General features: G+C 38.0%; 1 protein-coding gene and 1 pseudogene across 5 annotated transcripts in view; one reads left to right on the forward strand and one right to left on the reverse strand.

Moving 5' to 3' along the window:
• The window catches only part of MTA3 (metastasis associated 1 family member 3), a 174,028-nt gene that overhangs the window by 93,031 nt on the left and 57,273 nt on the right, over nucleotides 1–23,724 (forward strand). For all 5 annotated transcript variants that reach the window (XR_012918547.1, XM_012756600.3, XM_020288595.2 and 2 more), the window contains one exon: nucleotides 23,093–23,281. Coding sequence is in view for 4 of the 5 variants with exons in the window: in XM_012756600.3 (XP_012612054.1) it covers nucleotides 23,093–23,281 (189 nt within the window). In the remaining variant the exon portion in view is untranslated. The remainder of the gene's footprint in view (nucleotides 1–23,092; nucleotides 23,282–23,724) is intronic.
• LOC142870004 (c-Myc-binding protein pseudogene) lies at nucleotides 19,774–21,337 on the reverse strand (annotated as a pseudogene).

Consider the following 23,724-nt stretch of genomic DNA (forward strand, 5'->3'; position numbering starts at 1 on the left):
GTTAATTATGCCACTAATACCAGCTGTGGCCAGGAATTGGGCCTAGCACATGTTTCTCTCCATGCTCCAAAAAAGTAGACCTATAGGTTTTTTGCCAATCAAAATTACTTATTAATATTATATCTGATCCCCATAACCCTTTGTAGTAGGCATGATAGGGTCCTCATTTTACAGATGAGAGAACTGAGGTGTGATGAGATATTTGGCCAGTATTTATTACATAAAACAAAAGTTTCAATTTTGTTTTTTAATGGAATGGAATACAATGAATGATAAATTTTATTACTTTCTCATTGTGTAGCAATTTGAAATACTTTTCACAAAATATTTGTTGTGATAATGTAAAAACTCATGTGGGAATGCCAATCAAATTTGTTTCCTATGCTTTCTGTGTATTTCTGTACAGTTATAGATTATGACCATAAGTGGTCTATAGCCTCTATGCTATGCCTTTTCTTATCCTTTTTCTAAGATTGGAATGTCGTTTCTTCTATAAAGTTTTGTTCTCTCCATTGGGGCATTAACATTTTATCCACAGTTTTAAGATTTCCAAAATACATTTGTATTTTGACTGTTTAAAACTTGGAGTGTAGACTATGTGTGGTGGCTCACACCTGTAATCCCAGCATTTTGGGAAGTCTAGGTGGGAAGATTGCTTGAGGCCAGGAGTTTGAGACCAGCTGTTTTGGGAAAAATCCCAGGACCACCCCCAAAACTGAGAGGGAGCCTAGAGACCAAAGAATGGTTGGCATAAGTCCAGCTTATCAAGTTAGATGAATTAATTATTAGAGGTTATTTATTTATAAGGGTGCTTGCTCCAGGGTTGCACAGGAATTTCTTCCACAGGTGCCCACCCTGTGGTGTTGCTTTAGGTCTCTTCCCAATGAGTAAGTAATGCAAAGTTTATAGATTGTATCTTTGCATGTTCACTGGAAACAAATCATTCAGACACAGTACCATCATCAACTGTACTGTCATGTAACCCAATGTTATGTTAATGATGTCACAGTTTTCCACTAGGTGGGGATTTTAGTATTACAGTTAGCTAATGGGCACTATAGGATAACCAAAGCAGCTCTAAAGCAGTCAGGGCTGCTTTGAGCCGACCAGAAGGTACTGAGGCACTCAGAAGTCCTGGGACCCTCCCCCCCACCCCAAGTAGTTTGGTACCTGCTTAATTTACTTTGTAGTAATGTTGCTGAGCACTCCAGGCTAGCACAGTGTTTCTGTTATGTCGTGAGGAACTTGCATTTTTTCCCTCACCATCTTGGGCAACATAGCCAGACCCTGTCTCTACAAAAAATTAAGAAATTAGCTGTCATGGTGGTATGTGCCTATAGTCACAGGTACTTGGGAGGCTGAGGAAAGAGGATTGATTGAGCCCAGGAGTCTTGAGGCTGCAGTTAGGTATGATGACGCTACTTGCATTCTAACCTAGGCAACAGAGCAAGACTGTCTCAAGATAAAATGTTAGAGAGTATTTTACCAGAGAAGCAAGAGTATAAATGTATAGAGGTCATGTTTGTATGTCATGTTTGTAAGAACTTCCAGAACTACATGGAATCTAATTAAGTAGCAACCTGTATAGTTTTTTCTGTTCAAAAAGACTTTCTCGATTCTAATATTAATATATGCTTATTATGAAAAGTTGAAAAATAGTACAGCAGCAAGCCCCCATCTTTGTTCTCAATACCCAGATCAGAATGATCTTACTATTTCATCGTTTCTATTTAGCCTTTTTTGTGCATTATAAACAATAATAGCAAATTACAGAATAGTACAAAGGATAATATAATAAAATTCCACATAAGGCCACCTAAAAACAATGTTAATATTTTAGTTCTTCAGATTTAAAAACTTTTTCCAACCACTAAACTTAATGTAGAAGTCCCTAGTATTCTCTCCTGAGTCCTATTCTTCTTCACCTCTGCCTCCTATCAAGAGATGGCTACTGTAACAAATCTGCTATAAATCTAGTCTGTGTTTTATAGCTCTACTATGTATTTATGGATCCAAAAACAATATAAACATTGTTTTTTACGAGTTTAGATTTATTGTGTAACATTTGCCACTTGCCCATTATTGAGATCTAGCCATGTTAGTAAGTACACCCAGTTCATTCATTTCAGCTGCTTTATATAATCATATTTGTAATATTCTTTCATATTATACTACATTATTTGTGTATTCTGTTACCAGTGAACATCTGGAGTGCTTTAAACATTTTTCTTTGGCTAGTACTCATAATGCTACATTGGAAAATTCTAAGACATGTCCCTTTGTGAGTATGTATGTGAGCTTTTCAGGGTGTAACTGGAATGGGAATGCTGATTCAGAGCATAGTGCTCATTTTGAATTAGACCACATGTAGCAAGATTTTTTGTGCACTGTGGTAGAAGTTGATAGTCCCAGAAGCAGTTAATGAGGGTTCTCCTTTCTTCATTCACTTCCTTACATTATCTTCAAAACTTGATATTTTCACATGTTTACTAAGCTGATACTTTTTCATTTTAATTTATATTTCCCAGATATTTAATGAGTTTAAGCATATTTTCATATGTTTATTGGCTTTTCAAGTTTTCTCTTCTTTGTATTTTAGATTCATAGCCTTTTGTCCTTACTTGTATTATTATTTTACTTAAACAGTTGTATTTTTTTTTCCTTTCTGGCTTTTAAAACAGCAGAAATTTATTGTCTCACAGTTCTAGAGGCCAAAAGTCCAAAATCACAGTGTCAGCAGGACCATGTTACCTCTGAAACCTGCAGGGAAGGATCCTTCCCTTGCCTGGCTCCTGATGGTTTGCTGGCCCTCTTTGGCATTCTTTGTGCCACGCAGCTCCAGTCACTCTGTTGTTACATCGTGTTTTGCTGTCTCCTATTTTTTTCTAATAGTTTTGAAGTTTGTTTCTTTGTTTGTTTTTGAGACAGAGTCTCGCTTTGTTGCCTAGGCTAGAGTGAGTGCCGTGGCATTAGCCTAGCTCACAGCAACCTCAAACTCCTGGGCTCAAGCAATCCTTCTGCCTCAGCCTCCCAAGTAGCTGGGACTACAGGCATGTGCCACCATGCCCGGCTAATTGTTTCTATATGTATTAGTTGGCCAATTAATTTCTTTCTATTTATAGTAGAGACAGAGTCTCGCTCTTGCTCAGGCTGGTTTTGAATTCCTGACCTCAAGCAATCCGCCCGCCTTGGCTTCCCAGAGAGCTAGGATTACAGGCGTGAGCCACCGCGCCCAGCCAGTTTTGAAGTTTTATTCATATTTAGGACTGTAAATCTATCTAGAGTTTAATTTTGTGAGTAGAGTGAGGTAGGGATCCAATTTTTTTTCACATGTTTAATTATTCTAACACCCTGTATTGAATTTGTTCCTTGTGATTTATAATTGTTCTAGTATTATATTTTAAGGTCCTGGATATACGTAAGTCTGCTTTTGGACTTTTCATCTATTCTCTTCTGTATTGTTAATCTGTTTATCCCTGTGCAAGCACCACAATTTGATTACTGACAAGTCTTTTGAACTTTCTTTTTAACATAGTTAAGGTCATTTAAAACAAGTTTTGTACCCCTTCTCTCCCAATGTTGTCCCTAACTATGTAACATAAATACCTTTTCTTATCATTTATAGGAACCTAGAAAGTTTTTTCCCAGTATTAGGTCATCTTCCCTTATATAGATAAACACTATTCTTACGAGATAACGCTCCCAGATTATAACTCTGGATGTTGTCCTTGCAAATGCCCTCTGGCCTGTTTGAGGAGTAAGAGTGGACGAGCTTGTTCCCGAGATGGTACAGAGCTGAGCTCTTGTACCAACTCAGGATCTCAAGTAGCTGGGCTGACTCACCTGAGGGTAGGTCTGAGGGGTGCACAGCACATGTGTGGGCTTTTGGTTAGCTGCTGCAACTCTCTGCTTCCCACTGCTGGTGACTGTGCAAGACAGCAAGTGAAGTTCATTTGGAATAAGGCAGACTTTTAAACATTTGATATTTGTTTTGTGAGTGAAGGCTATTTATACAAAAAGCATTTTCAGGATGACACTACTTATATACCTTAATTAGTTTAAATACATTTTACGTGTATTATCTGTAATACTTGCCTATTGTGCTCCTTTTAGGAAGTTACTTTCATACCTTCCAGTGTTTTTGTCTCTTCTGTTTGTTTCCATAGCGTTTAGTTATTTGGAAGTCACTTGTGTGTCACATATATTACTTTAACTTATTTATTACTGTTACTATTTTTTTTTTTTTTTTGAGACAGTCTTGCTTTGTTGCCCAGGCTAGAGTGAGTGCTATGGCATCCACCTAGCTCACAGCAACCTCAAACTCCTGGGCTCAAGCAATCCTACTGCCTCAGCCTTCCGAATAGCTGGGACTACAGGCATGCGCCACCATGCCCGGCTAATTTTTTTCTATATATATTAGTTGGCCAATTAATTTCTTTCTATTTATAGTAGAGACAGGGTCTCGCTCTTGCTCAGGCTGGTTTCAAACTCCTGACCTTGAGCAGTCCGCCCTCCTCGGCCTCTCAGAGTGCTAGGATTACAGGCGTGAGCCACCATGCCCGGCCACTGTTACTATTTTTTTTAAGCACAAGTAGTTTCAGAGGCTCAAGAGATTGTGCTTTGTCATGTTTGTGTAGCTGGTTTTAGGGACAGGATTTGGATTTGCTCTTGATTCTTACTGAGAAGTTCTGTCACCTCTATCAGATTACCTTTTATACCTACCCTTCTGCTTCAAGCTTGTTAAAATGGCTTGGATCTAAATATCATTATTGGTTTTTCTTTGATTAGGTATCACTGAAGAAAATATATTCTTTTGTCTGCAACATTTACATTCCTTTGTTTCTTTCTTTCTTTTTTTTTGAGACAGAGTCTTGCTTTGTTGCCCAGGCTAGAATGAGTGCCGTTGCGTCAGCCTAGCTCACAGCAACCTCAAACTCCTAGGCTCAAGCAATCCTGCTGCCTCAGCCTCCCAAGTAACTGGGACTACAGGCATGCGCCACCATGCCCAGCTAATTTTTTCTATATATATTAGCTGGCCAATTAATTCTTTCTATTTATAGTAGAGATGGGGTCTCGCTCTTGCTCAGGCTGGTTTCGAACTCCTGACCTTGAGCCATCCTCCTGCCTTGGCCTCCCAGAGTGCTAGGATTACAAGTGTGAGCCACCGTGTCTGGCCTAGACTCCTTTGTTTCTTGCTCAGACTACTCCAGATTCAGCTTTACTTAGACTTTAAAATCCTGAGGCATTTCTGTAAAAATGAGTGGGTGTGGTTAAAAATTGATCATTAATATTTTCATTATATGAGTTTTGCAGATTGTTTACCAAAATGAACATATGAAAGGTTGATGGGTTGTTTTATGCCATTAAATGAAAATGGATTCGCCATTTGTTTGAATTTGGAGCATCAAGTTCTTACTTTTCTTTCAATGTTTATGATCTTGTACTGATCACTTTTTTTTTTTGAGACAGAATCTCACTTTGTTGCCCAGGCTAGAGTGCTGTGGTGTCAGCCTAGCTCACAGCAACCTCAAACTCCTGGGCTCAAGCAATCCTCCTGCCTCAGCCTCCCGAGTAGCTAGGAGGACTACAGCCACGCGCCACCATGCCCAGCTATATTTTTTCTATATAGTTTTAGTTGGCCAATTAATTTCTTTGTATTTTTAGTAGAGACGGGGGTCTTGCTCTTGCCCAGTCTGGTTTCGAACTCCAGACCTTGAGCAATCCTCCCGCCTCGGCCTCCCAGAGTGCTAGGATTACAGGCATGAGCTACCATGGCCTGCCTACTGATCACTTTAGTACCTTTCTCGTTGGGTAACCAAACTATGGTCTGAGGCCTTCTACTAGAGAGGATAGAGAGGGCTGGGCTGTGGAACTCTTGGACCTGATAGCCCTTCCTAGGTGATTCTCTTTGTGACTTTCCTGGCTGCAATAGGCTTTCAGCATTCCCAGTCTGACACCTGTTTATCCAAGACAATATCTGCCACCTGTCAAACCAGTAATATTTTGGGAGCAAGTAATTAAGCTGCCTGCCCATCACTAGCTCTAGCCTCTTCATTTTGAGATTTGTTATGAATGTTAGCTGAACTGTGAATTGCAAACACTGCTAATCTAAGATATATAAGATTCATAATCGCTCAAAACATTGAAGTCATGAAGACTTTATAGATTTCACCCTTTTTTTCATTAAAATATAAAGTGTATTTTGGCTGGGTGTGGTGGCTCATACCTATAATCCTAGTACTTTAGGAAGCAGAGGTGGGAGGATTGCTTGAACCCAAGAGTTCAAGAATAGCCTGGACAACATAGGGAGACCTTGTGTTTACAAAAAAAATGTAAAAAAAAAAAAAAGTGTATTTTGAACAATATGCAAAGGAAAAAAATCAATTTAACCTATATTGATTTTCTTCCCTCCCTCCATGGTAACACAATTCCTTGGAACAATGGAAATCCTGAATTGGTTAGTAAGTGGAAGTAAGTTAGTTGGTGGCAGTTCTAGCCTGTGATTCCCTTTGTGGTGTTGACCAGAACAGGATCTGCACCCTCCTGGCTTGAAGAGCAGTATGTCACAAGCATTATCAGGGAGCTATTGCTGGAACAAAGCCTCAGCTCTGGAATAGTGTAGGTACTGGCTTTTCTCTTTTGCCTGGACTCTGAGGACTAAATAATTTTGGGGGAGAGGTAAGAATAAAAAAGAAAGAAGTTTTTTTGTTGTTTGAGGCCTTAGAAATCTAGGATAGACTATCTTATAGGTGATGAGCTCCAGGCACAGAAAGTGAAGTAAATTATATAAGGACTCACATTTAATTAGTGACACAATCAGGACTAAAAACTTAGGTTTCCTGATGCCAAATCTGGTTCTGAGAAAGGTCAGGCTGTGTTGATTTAGTAGAGAGAAAATTGCATTCTGGAACACCTCTAATTTCTATATTAGATCTGAATTTGCTGTCTCCTACTCTATGTCCTTTCAGTGGCTTTTAATGGCATATAGGTTAAAAACCCAGATCATTCCTCTGGTCGGCACGACTGTGGAGTTTGCCTGGTTCCGTCTCCAGCCCCTTTGCCCACATACTCTCCCCTGTGCCCTCTGGACTCCAGGCAGGCTGGATCCTTCCTTTGGTTCCACAGTATATGACCTGCCACAGGACTTTTGAATGCTCAGTTCCCTTTGCCCAGATCTTCCCAGGGCCCCACATAGTTAATGCTTACTTTTTTTTTCTTCAAAGCTTGGCTAATCCATCAGTTTAGGGCAGTCACTTACTTTGTAATACGCTCATGTAGAGAGCCAAGTATGTAATTAAACATTCATTTTTGTGATTATCTTACTAATGTCTGTCTATCCCCTTCCTACTCCCCACATAGCAGCTTGTTATATCCATTAGTATAGTAACTGTATCTGCTTTTCCTCACCTTTGAATCCCCAGTGCCAAACACAGTACCTGACATGTATAGGTATTCACTAAATAGCTAGGAATGAATAAATTAATTTCTATGTCTGAGACATAGGTTCTTATTACAGGAGGTCATTGGAGTATGCTGCTTCTATTTCTTTGTTTTAGCATTTTGATAAATCTTTTGTTGTCTTATCACCAAGATTGATGTATATTTGAATCCTAATTTCATTGTACCATCACAGCTGTACACACATAGTCTGAACACTATGAATTGTAGAAAGATTTAAACATACTGTGCACCCTTTTTTTTTCCTTTTTTAGGAGATGGGGTCTGGCTATGTTGTCCAGGCTAGACTTTAACTCCTGGTCTCAAGTGATCCTCCCAAGTAGGTGAGACTACAGGGCACCACTGTGCCCAGCTATGATGCATTTTTAAAAAATGTAGTAAAATATACATAACAAAATTTATCTTTTTTTTTTTTGAGACAGAGTCTTACTTTGTTGCTCAGGCTAGAGTGAGTGTCATGGCATCAGCTTCGCTCACAGCAACTTCAATCTCCTGGGCTCAAACAATCCTCCTGCCTCAGCCCCCCCCCAAGTAGCTGGGACTACAGTCATGCGCCACCATGCCCAACTAATTTTTCTGTGTATATATTTTTAGTTGGTCAATTAATTTCTTTCTATTTTTAGTGGAGATAAGGTCTCGCTCTTGCTCAGGATAGTCTCGAACTCCTGACCTCGAGCGACCCGCCCGCCTTAGCCTCCCAGAGTGCTAGGATTACAGGTGTTAGCCACCATGCCCAGCCAAATTTATCATTTTAACCATTTTAAATTATATTAAGGACATTCATTCCTAAGTATTTAAAGTAGATTCAGTCTGGCATTAAGTAGATTCACATTGTTATATAACTCACCACCCATCTATCTCTAGAACTTTTTGATTTTCCTAAACTGAAACTCTGTACCCTAACTCCCCATTCCCCCTGGCTCCTAGCCCCTGACTTTCTACTTTCTGTCTCTGAGTTTGCCTACTCTGCATCATTTAAAGTGAACCATGCAATATTTGTTCTTTTGTCTGTGACTTACTTTCACTTAGCTTACCTTCAAGGTTTATCCATGTTGTACCATGTGTCAGAATTTCCTTCCTTATTAATGCTTAGTGATAATCCATTTTATGTATATATCCCATTTTTTTCATCCATCAATGGACACTTGAGTTGCTACTGTCTTTTGGCTATATGAATAATGCTGCTATGAGCAAGGATATACAAATGGATATGTTTTTATGATTCTTTAGTTTTTTTCCCCAGGATCTATAGCATATATATATGATCCAGGTAGCTTTATGCAACTTACTTAACCTACCTATGTCTGAGTCTCCACATCGACAATGGGAATAGTAACAAAACCTACTTGCTTTGGGAGGGTTATGAATGGGAAAGAAGAGGAATTACAGACATACTCTATAAGTTACTGATACATGTAACCAAAGAACAGAACTTAGTGGAAGTGCAGTGGCTCCCCAGAGTGTAGGAACAGTTGAAGCATACCTTGGGCTCTTGTTCTCAGGCCCCCGGGTCCTGTGAGAGTCATAGAGCTTTCTGCGACTTCTGCTGCCCAATTTGGCTGGAAGACAACTGATTTATTTGGCAGTTTATATACTTTCATTTAAGGTAATATTCACAAACATTGGGCTCCTCTGGCTCTTGTAGCCTATAGAGGCCCTGTTATTATTGGGGAGAAAGCAGGCAGTGCCTCTGAGTTCTGAAAAAGACCTCTGGCAATCCCTTTCCAGCCTCTGGAAAAATCTGTTTCTGAGTTCCTACCTGACATCAACTTGAGGACTCAATGAGATAAAACTTTAAGGTGTTTAGAGTAGTGTCTGCCACAGTATCAGAGCTCAATAAATATTAGTTGTTATTGTTGAGAAGATGATAATGATGTATTTGTCTTTTCTCCCCCCAATCTTTGTTAAGTTTCATTTACTTCTGATTTTATAGCTTTATTGATTGTCTGAAAGGAGTTTTATCATACCATATTTACTGTCATTATCAAATTTGAATATTGTCATTAGGCTATGATTAAGCATATTTTTTAATATCATTATTACAAGGAAGTCACTGTCAGATTTAAAGTGCTTGAACAAAAGACGTTTCTTTTAAGATGATAATCCACTTAAAACATGCTATAATTTTCACAATACAAATTTTCTCACCAAGGATAACTTACATAAAACAATTTATTTTACTGATAAGAGAAGGTTGATTTTAGTCAACCTTTTTATTCTTCAGATATCAACTCTTTGTAATCATGCACTTCATTCTTATTTGTGAGTTTTAGAGCCTTGTGAGTACTGGGAATTTGAGAATAATTTAGAAGCCACATCAGAAAATGTATTCTAGTACTCTGGGAGGCCAAGGCAGGAGGATCGCTCTAGGTCAGGAGTTCGAAACCAGCTTGAGCAAGAGCGAGACCCCATCTCTACTAGAAATAGAAAGAAATTAATTGGCCAACTAATATATAGAGAGAAAATTAGCCGGGCATGGTGGCACATGCCTAGCTAATTTTTTGTGTATATTTTTTAGTTGGTCAATTAATTTCTTTCTATTTCTAGTAGAGACGGGGTCTCATCTTGCTCAGGCTGGTTTTGAACTCCTGTGCTCTAGCCATCCGCCCGCCTCGGCCTCCCAGAGTGCTAGGATTACAGGCATGAGCCACGGTGCCCGGTCTAAATCTCTTGATTAACATTTTAGGCATCAACTCTCATTAAAAATCTAGCCTTCAAAATTAACAAAGTTGATGGAAATTCATATTACTTTAAGAAACTCAATCTTACAAAACTTATTGTGGGAACTATTAATGTTTCCAAGACTATAAAATGAGAATTAGTACTAATGGATACCACTGCAGTAAAAAATGAAACATGAAGTTTTCTTTCCTGCTAAATACATCATTAAGGCAGTAATATTCTACATTAGGAATACTTCTTTTTGTCTGATGATCTATTACAGAGGAGTGTGGAGACACTGGGGACTGTCCTAGGAGAATTGTGTGTGTGTTACAGTCTATTTATCCATCTTTTTCATTCTGATTTAAGCTTTAATGAATATCTTTTCTTTTTCTTTTTATAAATGGTCTTATTTTACTTTGTCTCCCATGAATTTAATACTAATATAGGAAACATCACAAAAGCACTGTAGATTTGAAGTTGGAAGAAATCTGATAAAAAAAACTTTTAACAACTTTGTCTAGGTTTATTGGTGAAGAGTTTTAGATGTACAAGTGTGAGTTAATGAAAGCTTATAATTTAAAAATTTTCTTTATAATTTGAGATTTTACAAAAATGATACAAAGACTAATTGTGTTCCCTTCATCCAGATTCCTTAGTTACCATTTTACCACCTTTGCTTCATCATTCCTTCTCTTGATCATCAAAAGACAAAATTACAACAAGTTTAGTTTAAAGATCTAATTGGCTTCTATTTGTTCTGTTTATCTATAAAGTAGAATGAGTGTTCCGATAAACTGAGCAGAGGAGGTTGGCTTTATAGACAGAAAAGGGGTGAAGAAAAGCAGAAACAGGAAACAAGAAGTGGATTGGTTGTGGCAAACTTACTTTCCTTATAGGGTTCAGAGGACTTTCTTATCATGCCTGCCCAGGTAAAGTGGACCCTTTCTGATTGGTTACTGTGAATCTTCTGTTCACTTTGATTACTTAGCACTGAGCACAAGTGACTGCATTCTGGTGTGATGTGGTCTGTTGGGGCCTATTGCAGGAGCTCAGTCCAAAATAATGGCATCCCATAAACAATATATATTATTGTTTCTGAGTAGTTCAACAGTAAGTTTCAGAATGGTGTCCCTCTATAGCTAAATATTGTGGACATATTTCCTAAAACAAATAAACAAATAAAAAAGCAAAAACAAGGATATTCTCTTATATTACCATAGTACAGTTGTCTGACTCAGAATATTAACATTGTTATGGTACTGTTATGTAGAGGTTTTATTCAGATTTGCTAGTTGGCCTTAATTGACTAGTAATGTCCTTAATAACAAAAGAAAATAATTTTTCTGGCTCAAGATCTCTATGAATCACTTATGACATTTTAGTGGCCATGTCTCCTTTAATCCTAGACAGATGCCAAGTCTGTTTTTGTCTTTCATGACCATGGCATTTTGAAAGAGTATAGGCCACTTATTTCATAGAATATCCCTCAATCTGGGTTGTAGTTTTAATTTGATTTATAATTAGAATAGGTGTTGTTATACGAAGTCCATTGGTGAGTTACGTCAGTCTAGGAGATTACGCATTTCCCCATTGGTTTCAAATTTAGTGACTTAATTTTTCATACTTTTTAATTTAACAATTGTTATATTTGTAGTTACAAGTAGTTTTTCATTCCTGTTATTGTTTTTTGTTGTTGTTTGTTTGTTTTTTTTGAGACAGAGTCTCACTTTGTTGCCCAGGCTAGAGTGAGTGCCGTGGCGTCAGCCTAGCTCACAGCAACCTCAAACTCCTGGGCTCAAGCAATCCTACTGCCTCAGCCTCCCGAGTAGCTGGGACTACAGGCATGCGCCGCCATGCCCGGCTAATTTTTTTTTTTTTTTGTATATATATTTTTAGTTGGTCAATTAATTTATTTCTATTTTTGGTAGAGACGGGGTCTCGCTCAGGCTGGTTTTGAACTCCTGACCTTGAGCACCAAAGTGCTAGGATTACAGGCGTGAGCCACCACGCCCGGCCTGTTATTGTTTATATACATCATTACCCACTTTGTTCTTAATAGTTTTGCCTGAGGTTTCTTTTTCATTTGTTATCTAAAAAGAATGTGGTTGAAATTTTGTTGATTTTTCTTTGTTGTATTTTTTTTTTTTTTTTTTTTTTTTGAGACAGAGTCTCGCTTTGTTGCCCAGGCTAGAGTGAGTGCATGGCGTCCGGCTAACTCACAGCAACCTCCAACTCCTGGGCTCAAGCGATCCTTCTGCCTCAGCCTCTGGAGTAGTTGGGACTACAGGCACGTACCACCATGCCCTGCTAATTTTTTCTATATATTTTTAGTTGGCCAATTAATTTGGAGACGGAGTCTCGCTCTTGCTCAGGCTGGCTTCGAACTCCTGAGCTCGAGCAATCTGCCCGCCTCAGCCTCCCAGAGTGCTAGGATTACAGGCGTGAGCCACCGCGCCTGGCCTTCTTGTATTTTTTTGAGACAGAGTCTCACTCTGTTACCTAGGCTAGAGTGCCATGGTGTCAGCTTAGCTCACAGCAACCTCAACCTCCTGGGCTCAAGCGATCCTCCTGCCTCGGCTTCCAGGTAGCTGGGACTACAGGTTTGTACCACCACACTTGGCCAATTTTTTCTATTTTTAGTAGAGATGGTGTCTTGCTCTTGCTCAGGCTGGTTTTAAACTCCTGAGCTCAAGTGATCCTTCCACTCAGCCTCCCAGAGTGCTAAGATTACAGGCACGAGCCATTGCGCCTGGCCTTTATTCCATTTCTAGTTAATTGTTTACTTTTTATTGTTTTCTTCCTTTTACTTTTGTTTGGGTTTACTCTGGTACTCTTTTTCTGGATTTTTAAGACCATTTTTTTAGTTCATTATTTTTCATTTGTCATCTTTTTCATTATAAATGTTTAAGATTATAAATGTCCCTCTAATTATCACCTTGGCTGTAACTCATATTCTGGTATGTAGTATTTTTGTTATCATTTGGTTCTAAGTATTTTCTAATTTGCTTGATAATTTTTTATTCTACCTGTGAGTTAATTTTCAAGGAAATGAGGTTCATATACTTACTTTAATTGCCTGTAATGTTGTGGTAGGAGAATGTGTATGCTACCAATTCTTTTAATATTTGAGATTTCCTTTATGGCCTAGAACAGGATTCTCCCCAATATTTTGCTCCCTAGGTCTGACTCTGGCAGCATCAAGGTCTGATCCTTGTCACATCATCAGCCTAATAAAAAGGAACCTTTCTATTTGGCTTTCTTCCCCTTTGTAGCAGTCTAGAAGGTAAAGGCCTCAAGGTAAAGGCCAAGGTGAGTATGGAAGCTCACCTTTCATACTTCCTTTCCAGAGGGATGATAGCCTCTCCTTGTCTGCACTGGGTGGTTCTCCTGTGTCTTCCTATGGTTGTTCTTGTATATTTTCTGGTTTGTGCCTAGAATCACAACCGGCAAGGAAGAACTTGTAGTTCTGTCCATGGTAGGTTTGGAAATGACATCTAGGACCATGAGGTCCCCATGGCCTATTGTCCACTCTAGCTTTCTTGTGATAATAATCAAAAGGTATAAGTACACACAAAAACATGGTTCACAGTGTCTTGTAGGTTGATTAAATGACAACTAGTCTTAACAAATTTGTTGATGATGAGGGGTTTTGTTTTTACTATGCATTGAAGCAAAAATTGAGATTGGGTGGCACACTTCTCTTTTATATATAAATTTTGCCTTTGTGAGTTTGAGTTTACTCGTGAGAGTTTATTATTCACCTTCTGCTTAGAAAAAACTACCGTATACACACTAGTTTTTAAATAATATGGTATTGTGAATACTGTAAGCTGTGCTGAAGTATACATGTAAAGTTTTTATAAAATTGTAACAGTTGATCAATATGGATGGTCCCTGAGTTATGATGATTCAACTTAAATTTTTCAACTTTTTTTTAATGAGCTCATCAGAGTATTGAGTACATAATCGGCTTATGATACTTGTGACCTACAGTGTGTTTATTGGGATGTAGCCCCAATGTAAGTCAAGGAGCATCTGTAGTTGGTATTAAATATAGTATATGTGTATCAGTTAGCTGTTGTTATAATAATGCTGCATGTTACAGGTTAGGTTCTCTTGGAACCATATTTTGATGGTGATTTTCATATAGGAAATTCATTAGGGAGTATCCTTGGGATCAACACTTGTGCAAGAGAAGTGAAGAAAGCAGGAATAGTTAGTGGGAGGAGGTGGGCTATAATACAGTCTGAATGAATGTCTCAGTTGATTCTATGTGGTACACTAATTGCCCCAAATCAAGATGCAAGGCTTAGCCTTTGTATTCCTGTGTCATTGGATGCAGGCTGCCTCAGGATGGGACTGTGGACCTTGGAAGATGATTCTTTGTTAAATTGAGATAATTCTAAAGATGACCAACAGCTGAGGACTGTCTTCTCATAGCATGTTTGGCCACTGGGTGAATTAAGTTCTTTATTCTCATACAGGAAAACACAATATCCATTACACTGCCCCACATTACAGTGGCTTATAACAGCAAGCATTAATTTCTCATCCTCTCATCTGCATATTGTATAGGATTCTGCTGAACTAGACTGGGCTGATGCAGGTTGCCAAGCTATAGGTCCAGATCTGCTTATCTTTCATTATCTCTGGACAAAAGTCAATAGCACAAGAGGGCAAGGCCAAATATGCAAACACATGTCAAGGCTCTGTTATGTCACATATCTTAATATCCTATTGGCCAGCAAGTCCCATGGCCAAGCCCAACATCACTCTGGTGAAAGAATACTCTTCTGTGGAGGTCCAGAGGAGGGAGTGAATATTTGCCTAACAGTAGTCCAGTCTACTCTAGTGTGGTTCTGTTTAATGAACCAAAGATGAGAATTTCACTGCCAAAATTTCCTTGTCAGTCTTTCGCCTAAAATATTTCTATTTGTCATCTCCATCTGTTATGAATGAGATGAAATGTGACAACACCTTCACCGCTTTTTGGCAGAGAGAACAGCTTGTGCTAGGTTTTAGGATTTTTAAAATTTAGATTTGAATGGATCTCGTAGTGTATATCTGTGTCTCTATTGAAAAGATGCTATCTTTGCAGCTATCTTTGCAAAGTATTTATCTGGAAAGAAGACTTTCAGGTTTTTTGTGCTTAATTTTAATATTCTTTTTCTTATGTTAAATTGAAGTATACATATAGTAATGTGTATAGAGTGCCCTTAACGCTTTGTTACACAGCTCATAAGTTTTTATATGTGCATATATCCATGTAACCACATAAAGGACATTGCCAGTATTCCAAAAGCTTCCCTTGTGTCCCTCTCTAGATAATTCCTTCCAAGGTAATCAGTATTCTGATTCCTCTCACAATTGATTAGTTGTTTCTTTTATCAAACTTGTCTGGCTCTTCAAGTTTTTATTATCTTACTGGTAAACCATAAGTCATTGGTTATATGTCAACTACTATGTCCTTTCTTAGCTTATTTACTTTACCTAGTTACATTTTCTTTACTGGATTTTGTCTCTTCTGTTATAAAAACTGTCAACTTTATGTTTTACTTAAAGCTTTTAAGAGTAGGGTTAGACTATATAAAAGTCCATTCAAAAGAAACTTCCATGTGTGTCAGAATTATGGGGTTAGCATTGACTTCTAGCACATAATGTGATCCTTTGATTTCCTTATTTATTTATTTATTTATTTATTTATTTATTTATTTTTTTTAAGGCTGGTCAAGTGGAGCAGTGGGAGTGGAGAAGGAACAAAGGAATCTGTAACTGGTTGTGATCAATTAGTTGTAAACACCACTGCACTCGGACCAACCCTTTGATTTCCTTTGTGAAGTTGACCATCAATTTTAGCAGGATTACTTCCCAGGAATTCCACAGTGTACACACCTGATGGGATGTTTATTTTCTACACGTACTGATTGGTACTGTACTCTCCTCTGAGCTGTAGTATAAATGTGGGCTTTGGATGTTCCATGTCTCCTGGTCAGCTATAAGTCTGACCTAGTCTTTCCCATTTGATTTGGGACACAGTACAGGAGCTCTTCCAAAAGCAAATGCTTCCTTCCCTGTTCAGTAACACAAACGTAGTCCATGAAGAATAGAACCTTTGAAACAATGTATATAATCACTTGAGATTCATGTCATAATCACTTTATAAAAGCTAGGATATTACTTTGGTTCTTTGAAGCCTTATTCGGGAACAGCCCATCATTTTTAGATTGTTTATTTTGTGATCTTTCTGTCTTGTGGACATAGGCATTTAAGGCTATGATTTTCTTCTTAGGACTACTTTTGCAGAATCCCATGGATTTTGGTAACTTGTGTCCCCTTTGTCATTTAGTTCAAAAAAACTTTTGATATCCATCTTAATTTCCTCCTTGACCCAATAATTGCTTAGCAGTTTAATTTGTTTAATTTCCATGACTTTGTGAAGAGTTGAGTATTTCTGTTGGAATTGATTTCGAATTTTATTCCACTGTGGTCTGAGAAGATTCATGGTATAATTTGTATTTTTTAAAATTTGTTGAGACATGTTTTGTGGCCTAGGATGTGATTAGTCTTAGAGAATGTTCCATGAGCTGATGAGAAGAACGTATATTTCGTAGTTTGGTTTACAATGTTCTGTAAATGTCTGTTAGGCTCACTTGCTCTAGAGTCCTGTTCAAGTCCATTGTTTCTTTGTTTATTTTCTGTTTGGAGGATCTGTCCCATCCTGGCACTGGGGTCGAAGTCCCCGGCTATTACAATGCTGCTGTTTATCATTTTGTTTAGATCAAGTAGGATTTGCTTTATGAAACTGGGTGCACCTGTGTTAGGTGCATAGATCCATCATCATTTTAAAAAGTTCCTCTAAGAAAAGGATTTTCATTCATCTAACATGAATAAGACAGACAATCCATTCTTGCTTTGAGTGGTTGGTATAATATCAGCTGAGAAAAATAAATTTAATTCTGTGACTTTGGTTTTAGAGCACCTGTTAATTATAAAAATTACTTTATCTCTTGAGGAATTTCAGCATCACAGGTAATTTGCACAATTATTCTATTTTAGTCTATTATTTGTTTATTTTTGGAGACAGAGTCTCTCTCTGTTGCCCCAACTAGAGTACAGTGGCATTATCATAGCTCACTACAACCTCAAACTCCTGGGCTCAAGTGATCCTCTTGCCTTAGCCTCTGGAGTAGCTGGGACTATAGGTGCATGCCACCACACCTGTAATTTTTCTACTTTTTTTGTAGAGATGGGGTTTGGCTTTTGCTCAGGCTGCTCTCAAACTCTTGAGCTCAAGCTATTCTCCCTCCTTGGCCTCTCAGAGTGCTAGGATTACAAATGTAAACCTCTTTTCCTGGCCTAATTTGCATAATTACTGATTTTTGAATACCATTTCATCTTTTAGTTTTGTCATCTATTGCAAATTTAGGAATTAAAAAAATAATCATTTATGGAAATATGCTATTAATTGAAGGGATCACTAAATGCTGTTGATTTTTCTTGTCATTTTCATAGGTTACTTATTAAAAAACAGTAAGTATAGGCCAGGCATGGTGACTCACACCTATAATCCTAGCACTCTGGGAGGCCAAGGTGAGAGGATTGCTTGAGCTCAGGAGTTTGAAACCAGCCTGAACAAGAGTGACACCCATCTCTAGTAAAAATAGAAAAATTAGCCAGGTGTGGTGGTACACACCTATAGTCCCAGCTACTAGGGAGGCTGAGGCAGGAGAATCGCTGGAGCCCAGGAGTTTGAGGTTGCAGTGAGCTATGATAATGCTGCTGTACTCAATCCCAGGTGAGGGAGTAAGATTCTGTCTCAAAAAAAAAACCAAAACAACAACAAAAAACCCCAATAATTAGTAGTCCTCCTTAACCACAGGAGATACGTATGGTTCCAAGATCCCCCAGTGAATGCCTGCAACTGCAGATGGTACCAAACCCTATATATATACTGTGCTTCCTCTTACATGCCATACCTATTATAAAGTTTAATTCATAAATTAGGCATGGTAAGAGATTAACAGCGATAACTAATAATAAAATAATAAAACATGCTGGACACGTGCTAAAAATAAATAAATAAATAAATAAATAAATAAATAAATAAATAAATAAATAAATAAATAAAATAAAATAAAACAATCATAAAAATGTATTGAAATAAAAGTTATGGTGTGGTCACTCTCTCTCAAAGTAGCTTATTGTACTTTATTCACCTGTTTTCAGACTGTAATTGACAGTTTATAACTGAAACCATGAAAGCAAAATCATGGATAATGGTGGATTGATATATTAATTTCAGCAATGATGTAGAAGTGTATAAAAGTGTATACTTACACCTAAACTGCAGGGTCTGTCTAATAGGTTAGCTATAGAGATTAGCTGGTTGAGAAATTTGCAAAGTATAAGCAAAGAATCAAGATGAGTTCTAACATTTTTGCAACACCCGCTGCAGAAGAGTGAGACAAAAATCACTTGAAAGTTGAAAGTTAATGTTCTATGGTTGTGACACATACAGCAAATTACTACACATGGTCAGTGGCCTAAGCTGTGACTATAACTAGGAAATTGATCATGAAGTCCCTCCTTGCTTTTGTTTTGTAGAATCCAGTGATTTAAATGAGATGTCAACCAACCCTTGTTCAAGCAGTTAGGTACTATACCTAAACATGTCTGTGTGTTCTAAATACTTACTGCCTTGATCTCTGTCAAGAAATTCATATTCTATACCCTTATTTAATGTCTTAGTTAATGTATCATAGTGTATATATTAATATATTTTTAATATATACTTTTGGTGATAATTTTTCTTTAATATATATTAGTTGGTATTTGAGCTTATTTTGTGCTCTTGTACTACTACGGGACATTCCACAGTCCCCTATAAGATATTTAGGGATCACTTGAAAGTGAAAACATTTTTATACAAACGAGAATATGGTGCCTACCATTTTAAGACCTTTCACATACATTCTTATTAGACCATCACAAGAACCCTGTCAGGCAGGCAACACAGATATTCTTCTCATTTAACAGATGGGGAATGTGAATCTCAGAGCATTTAACTGATGTGCCCAGTAATTTGTATTAATGTCAGTCTTTGGCCTAAAAATTCTGCACCCAGTTTCCTCTTGTGCTTACCCTACCGACTTCATAGGAATAATGATGATAAAGTGAATTCAAAGCTAGACAAATACTTTTGGTGGGGGGAGCACTGTATAATTGTATTTACAGCTATAATTTTTCCATGGTATGTGGCTCATTCCTTTTCTCCTCCCAGCTTGTGCATGAACCCAGAGTTATATATTGCCTCCGTTCTGTCCTCTACTAAGTAAAGCAGGGAGAACAGTGTGATCCTGTTTAAAGTTACATAAATTGCAATCAGAGTATCTGCTATTATTAAGCCAATTGAAAAACAACACAGAAAAGCCAGTGTGCAACTAGTATACACTAATGCACAGAGGAAAACAAAAGCAAGATTATCAGATAAGACTTGGTTGCATACAAGGAAAACGTGGTGTCAGGAATCAAACTGGCACGCAGGTACACACAGTTACCTAAGGCAAAGTGGTGGCAAAGAAGAGTTATTTGTTCTGCATTATATAAACAAGAGCAAAAGATTGATGAGAACCCGTGCAAAAGCATCTTATGTCACACAGATCTCTCCAGCTGCCTACAGGGGATATAAACAGTGACATCTTCATTTTAAAGAATGACTGGATAAATATATTAATATGTTTTTTTTTTTTTTTTGAGACAGAGTCTCGCTTTGTTGTCCAGGCTAGAGTGAGTGCCGTGGCGTCAGCCTAGCTCACAGCAACCTCAAACTCCTGGGCTTGAGTGATCCTTCTGCCTCAGCCTCCCGAGTAGCTGGGACTACAGGCATGCGCCACCATGCCCGGCTAATTTTTTATATATATATCAGTTGGCCAATTAATTTCTTTCTATTTATAGTAGAGACGGGGTCTCGCTCTTGCTCAGGCTGGTTTTGAACTCCTGACCTTGAGCAATCCGCCCGCCTCGGCCTCCCAAGAGCTAAGATTACAGGCGTGAGCCACAGCGCCCGGCCTAATATGTTTTTTTTAAAAAAAGAATGCCTATACCTGTGCTCATATCCTGAACTCCATCGAAGTAGCCTGTGCTAAATTTCTTTGGATAAAATGCAACCAGTACCACTGTTCCCAATCAAACTAATAAAACAGAATGTCTTTTTAGGTTAGGAATTGCATTTAGATGGTTATATTTAGTTTTTTTTTCAGGGTTTACTTTGAATTCTCCTGCTTTAAGACCCAAAGAAGGTTATATTGAGTTTTGTTTATTTTTTATTTTTTATTTTTTTTTGAGACAGAGTCTCACTTTGTTGCCCAGGCTAGAGTGAGTGTCCTGGCGTCAGCCTAGCTCACAGCAGCCTCAAACTCCTGGGCTCAAGTAATCCTTCTGCCTCAGCCTCCCGAGTTGCTGTGACTACAGGCATGAGCCACCATGCCCGGCTCATTTTTTCTATATATATTAGTTGGCCAATTAATTTGTTTCTATTTATAGTAGAGACAGGGTCTCGCTCTTGCTCAGGCTGGTTTTGAACTCCTGACCTCGAGCAATCCGCCGCCTTGGCTTCCCAGAGTGCTAGGATTACAGGCGTGAGCCACCGCGCCCGGACGAGTTTTTATTGGTGATTCTAAGTATAGGTGTTTGTAACAGTTAAATTCACCCGTGACAGGTGAATTTAACATATTAAAAAACTTGTATAGCATCTGTTCAGAAAAGAGCATATAATATACAAACTATTCAAGTTATACAAAACCATTTTTCTGTGCCTTTTCAGCTGAGAAGAATCCTGTTCAGCATACTTTACCTCCTGAAGTGGTTTATACTGAGCAATAATTGCTTTCAGTTTTTTATTTTCTTCTACAATAACTTCATATTTCTGTTTCATTGCTGCCAATTCCAGGTGAAGTAGCTCTATTTCTGGGTTGTCCAGTAGCAATCCTAAGTGATGCTTTAAAAAACCTAAACTACTATTAGGTTTCTCTGGTTCTTCATGTATGGCTACCAGCACCTCAGTCTGCATGTCTAGCTACTCAGACTTCTCCAAGTACCTCTGGAACTGTTTGTGCATTGAATGGCAGCTTTGTAATGGGTCATAGTGACAGCTACAGTGGCTTAGCTGGTGCCTAAGATCTTGACTGGTGGGCTTGGAGCAGCAGAGTTCATACCAAAAGCTTAATTTTTTAGAGATCTGTTGTTGCATAGAAGCAATGATCCCCATTTGTGATATTTTTAATAAATAGCAGGAGATCCTTTGTGTAAAAGGTGCAAGACTTGATGTTCATGTGTTAGAAATTCTGGGCAATGGGAGGGAAGAAATCAGAACTAATTCTCACTTAGGTAAGGGTTTGATCACTTTGCTAACCAAATCTTCATGATACTCATGTGCTTATCTGGGACACAGGCAGAGCTGACTGTCCTGTTTTGCAATATTCCTGGTACACATACAAATGTGTGTTCATGCTATGAATGAATCTTTTTCTCTCCAGTAGAAAAGTTATGCAATTTTGAAACCTAGTTTAGTTTATTCACCGCACTAATTGGATGAAAATGCTTTTTAAGTAAGTTAGACATCAGGTACTTTTGAAAATTGCTAATTATATGTCCTAGTCTATCTTTTTTCATATTACTCTTCAGATCACTCTCCCTTAAAATGTGTAAGAAACCCACACCAGCCTAGCTGTTCCAAGCAAGCCTGGCCACTTATTTAGTCTTCCAGAATCTCAACCAAGTTATCATATTTAACATGGACATGTCATTTTGTTTTGTCTATTCAGTATGTGTGTATAATACTGTTTTGTCTTAACGACCATACTCCACTCTGTTGTTTTCTTTCCATCTCTCATTCTTAATACATCCTTCTCTTAATCCAACCTGAAAATATTTTTTGTCACTCTATGATACAATACTGTGTGTGTGTGTGCATATATATGTGTGTGTGTGTGGGGGGGGGCTTCGGCCTAGCTCATAGCAACCTCAAACTCCTGGGCTCAAGCGATCCTACTGCCTCAGCCTCTCGAATAGCTGGGACTACAGGCATGTGCCACCATGCCCGGCTAATTTTTTTTATATATATATCAGTTGGCCAATTAATTTCTTTCTATTTATAGTAGAGACGGGGTCTCACTCTTGCTCAGGCTGGTTTTGAACTCCTGACCTCGAGCAATCCTCCCACCTCAGCCTCCCAGAGAGCTAGGATTACAGGCATGAGCCACCGCGCACGGCCTGTATATATTTTTTTCTGATCCACGAAAGCTATGCCAACCTTGCATAATAGCCAAAGTAACTTTAGTATTTTTAACCAAAAGGTGGTGAAATTTACTGGGTTCCCAATTTAATAATTTGAGGTTCCATGTCTTCATAGTTAGGTTGCCATAACAAATGGATACATTTTTAAAAGCATATAACCTTAGGCTGGGCATGGTGGTTCATGCCAGCAATCCGAATACATTAGGAGGCTAAAATGGGAGGATTGCTTGAGGCCAGGAGTTTGAGACCAGCCTTAGCAACATAGTAAGGTTCATCTCTACAGAAAATAGAAAAATTAGCAGGGTGTGGTGGTGCATCCCTGTAGTCCCAGCTACTGGGGAAGCTGAGGGCGAAGGATTGCTTGAGCCCAGGAGTTTGAGGTTGCGGTGAGCTATGATGATACCACTACACTCTAGCTTGGGCAACAGAGTAAGAACCTGTCTCAAAAATAACAATACATACCTTAAAAGGTACAAGTAAACATTTTCTTAAAGCAGTAACTGATATTTTAATTATTTAGTAACCTGTTGTTTAAATTTTTCTTAATTTTACTTTTAAAAAATACTACCTAGGTATATTAGGCACATCATGAATTTTGGTGTTTCTCTTCTAAAATAATCTAGTAAATTTGCATTTCTGGTTGATGTTTTCTGTTCATTTTGTTTCTTTTCTTTAGTTTCATGCTATGGATACATTGTATAGACACAGCTATGATTTGAGCAGTGCCATTAGTGTCTTAGTACCACTTGGAGGACCTGTTTTATGCAGAGATGAAATGGAAGAATGGTCAGCCTCTGAAGCTAGCTTATTTGAAGAGGCACTGGAAAAATATGGCAAAGACTTCAATGACATACGTCAAGACTTTGTAAGTAGAAAATTGTGAATAAAATAAAATGTTGGAGTGGGAATATTTTAATCTGTTTTAGAAATCTCATAAACCATGTAGTTCTTATTTAGCAAGTCTGTGACTTAGTAGTTTTTATCTGCCCACAATGGAATGGAGGCTAGCCTTATAAAGAGAGAAACTGATCATTTTTTCTGGGGAGTAGACCTTGTCTCAAAAAAGAAATTTTTACCTAATTTTATTGAGGTATAATTGACAAATGAAAATTTTATATATTCATTTGCTTTATGTCTTTTTAATCTTTAAGTTTTCTTAATCATATAGAGTATCCTACTTATATTTTTTATTATTTAAAAAATTTTCCCCACCTTTATTGAGGTATAATTAATAAATAAAAATTGTATATATTCAAGCTATACAGTATGATGATTTGGTATACATATGCATTGTGAAATGATTATCAC

This window comes from Microcebus murinus, chromosome 3, assembly GCF_040939455.1.
Source record: "Microcebus murinus isolate Inina chromosome 3, M.murinus_Inina_mat1.0, whole genome shotgun sequence".
Classification (NCBI taxonomy): Eukaryota; Metazoa; Chordata; class Mammalia; order Primates; family Cheirogaleidae; genus Microcebus; species Microcebus murinus.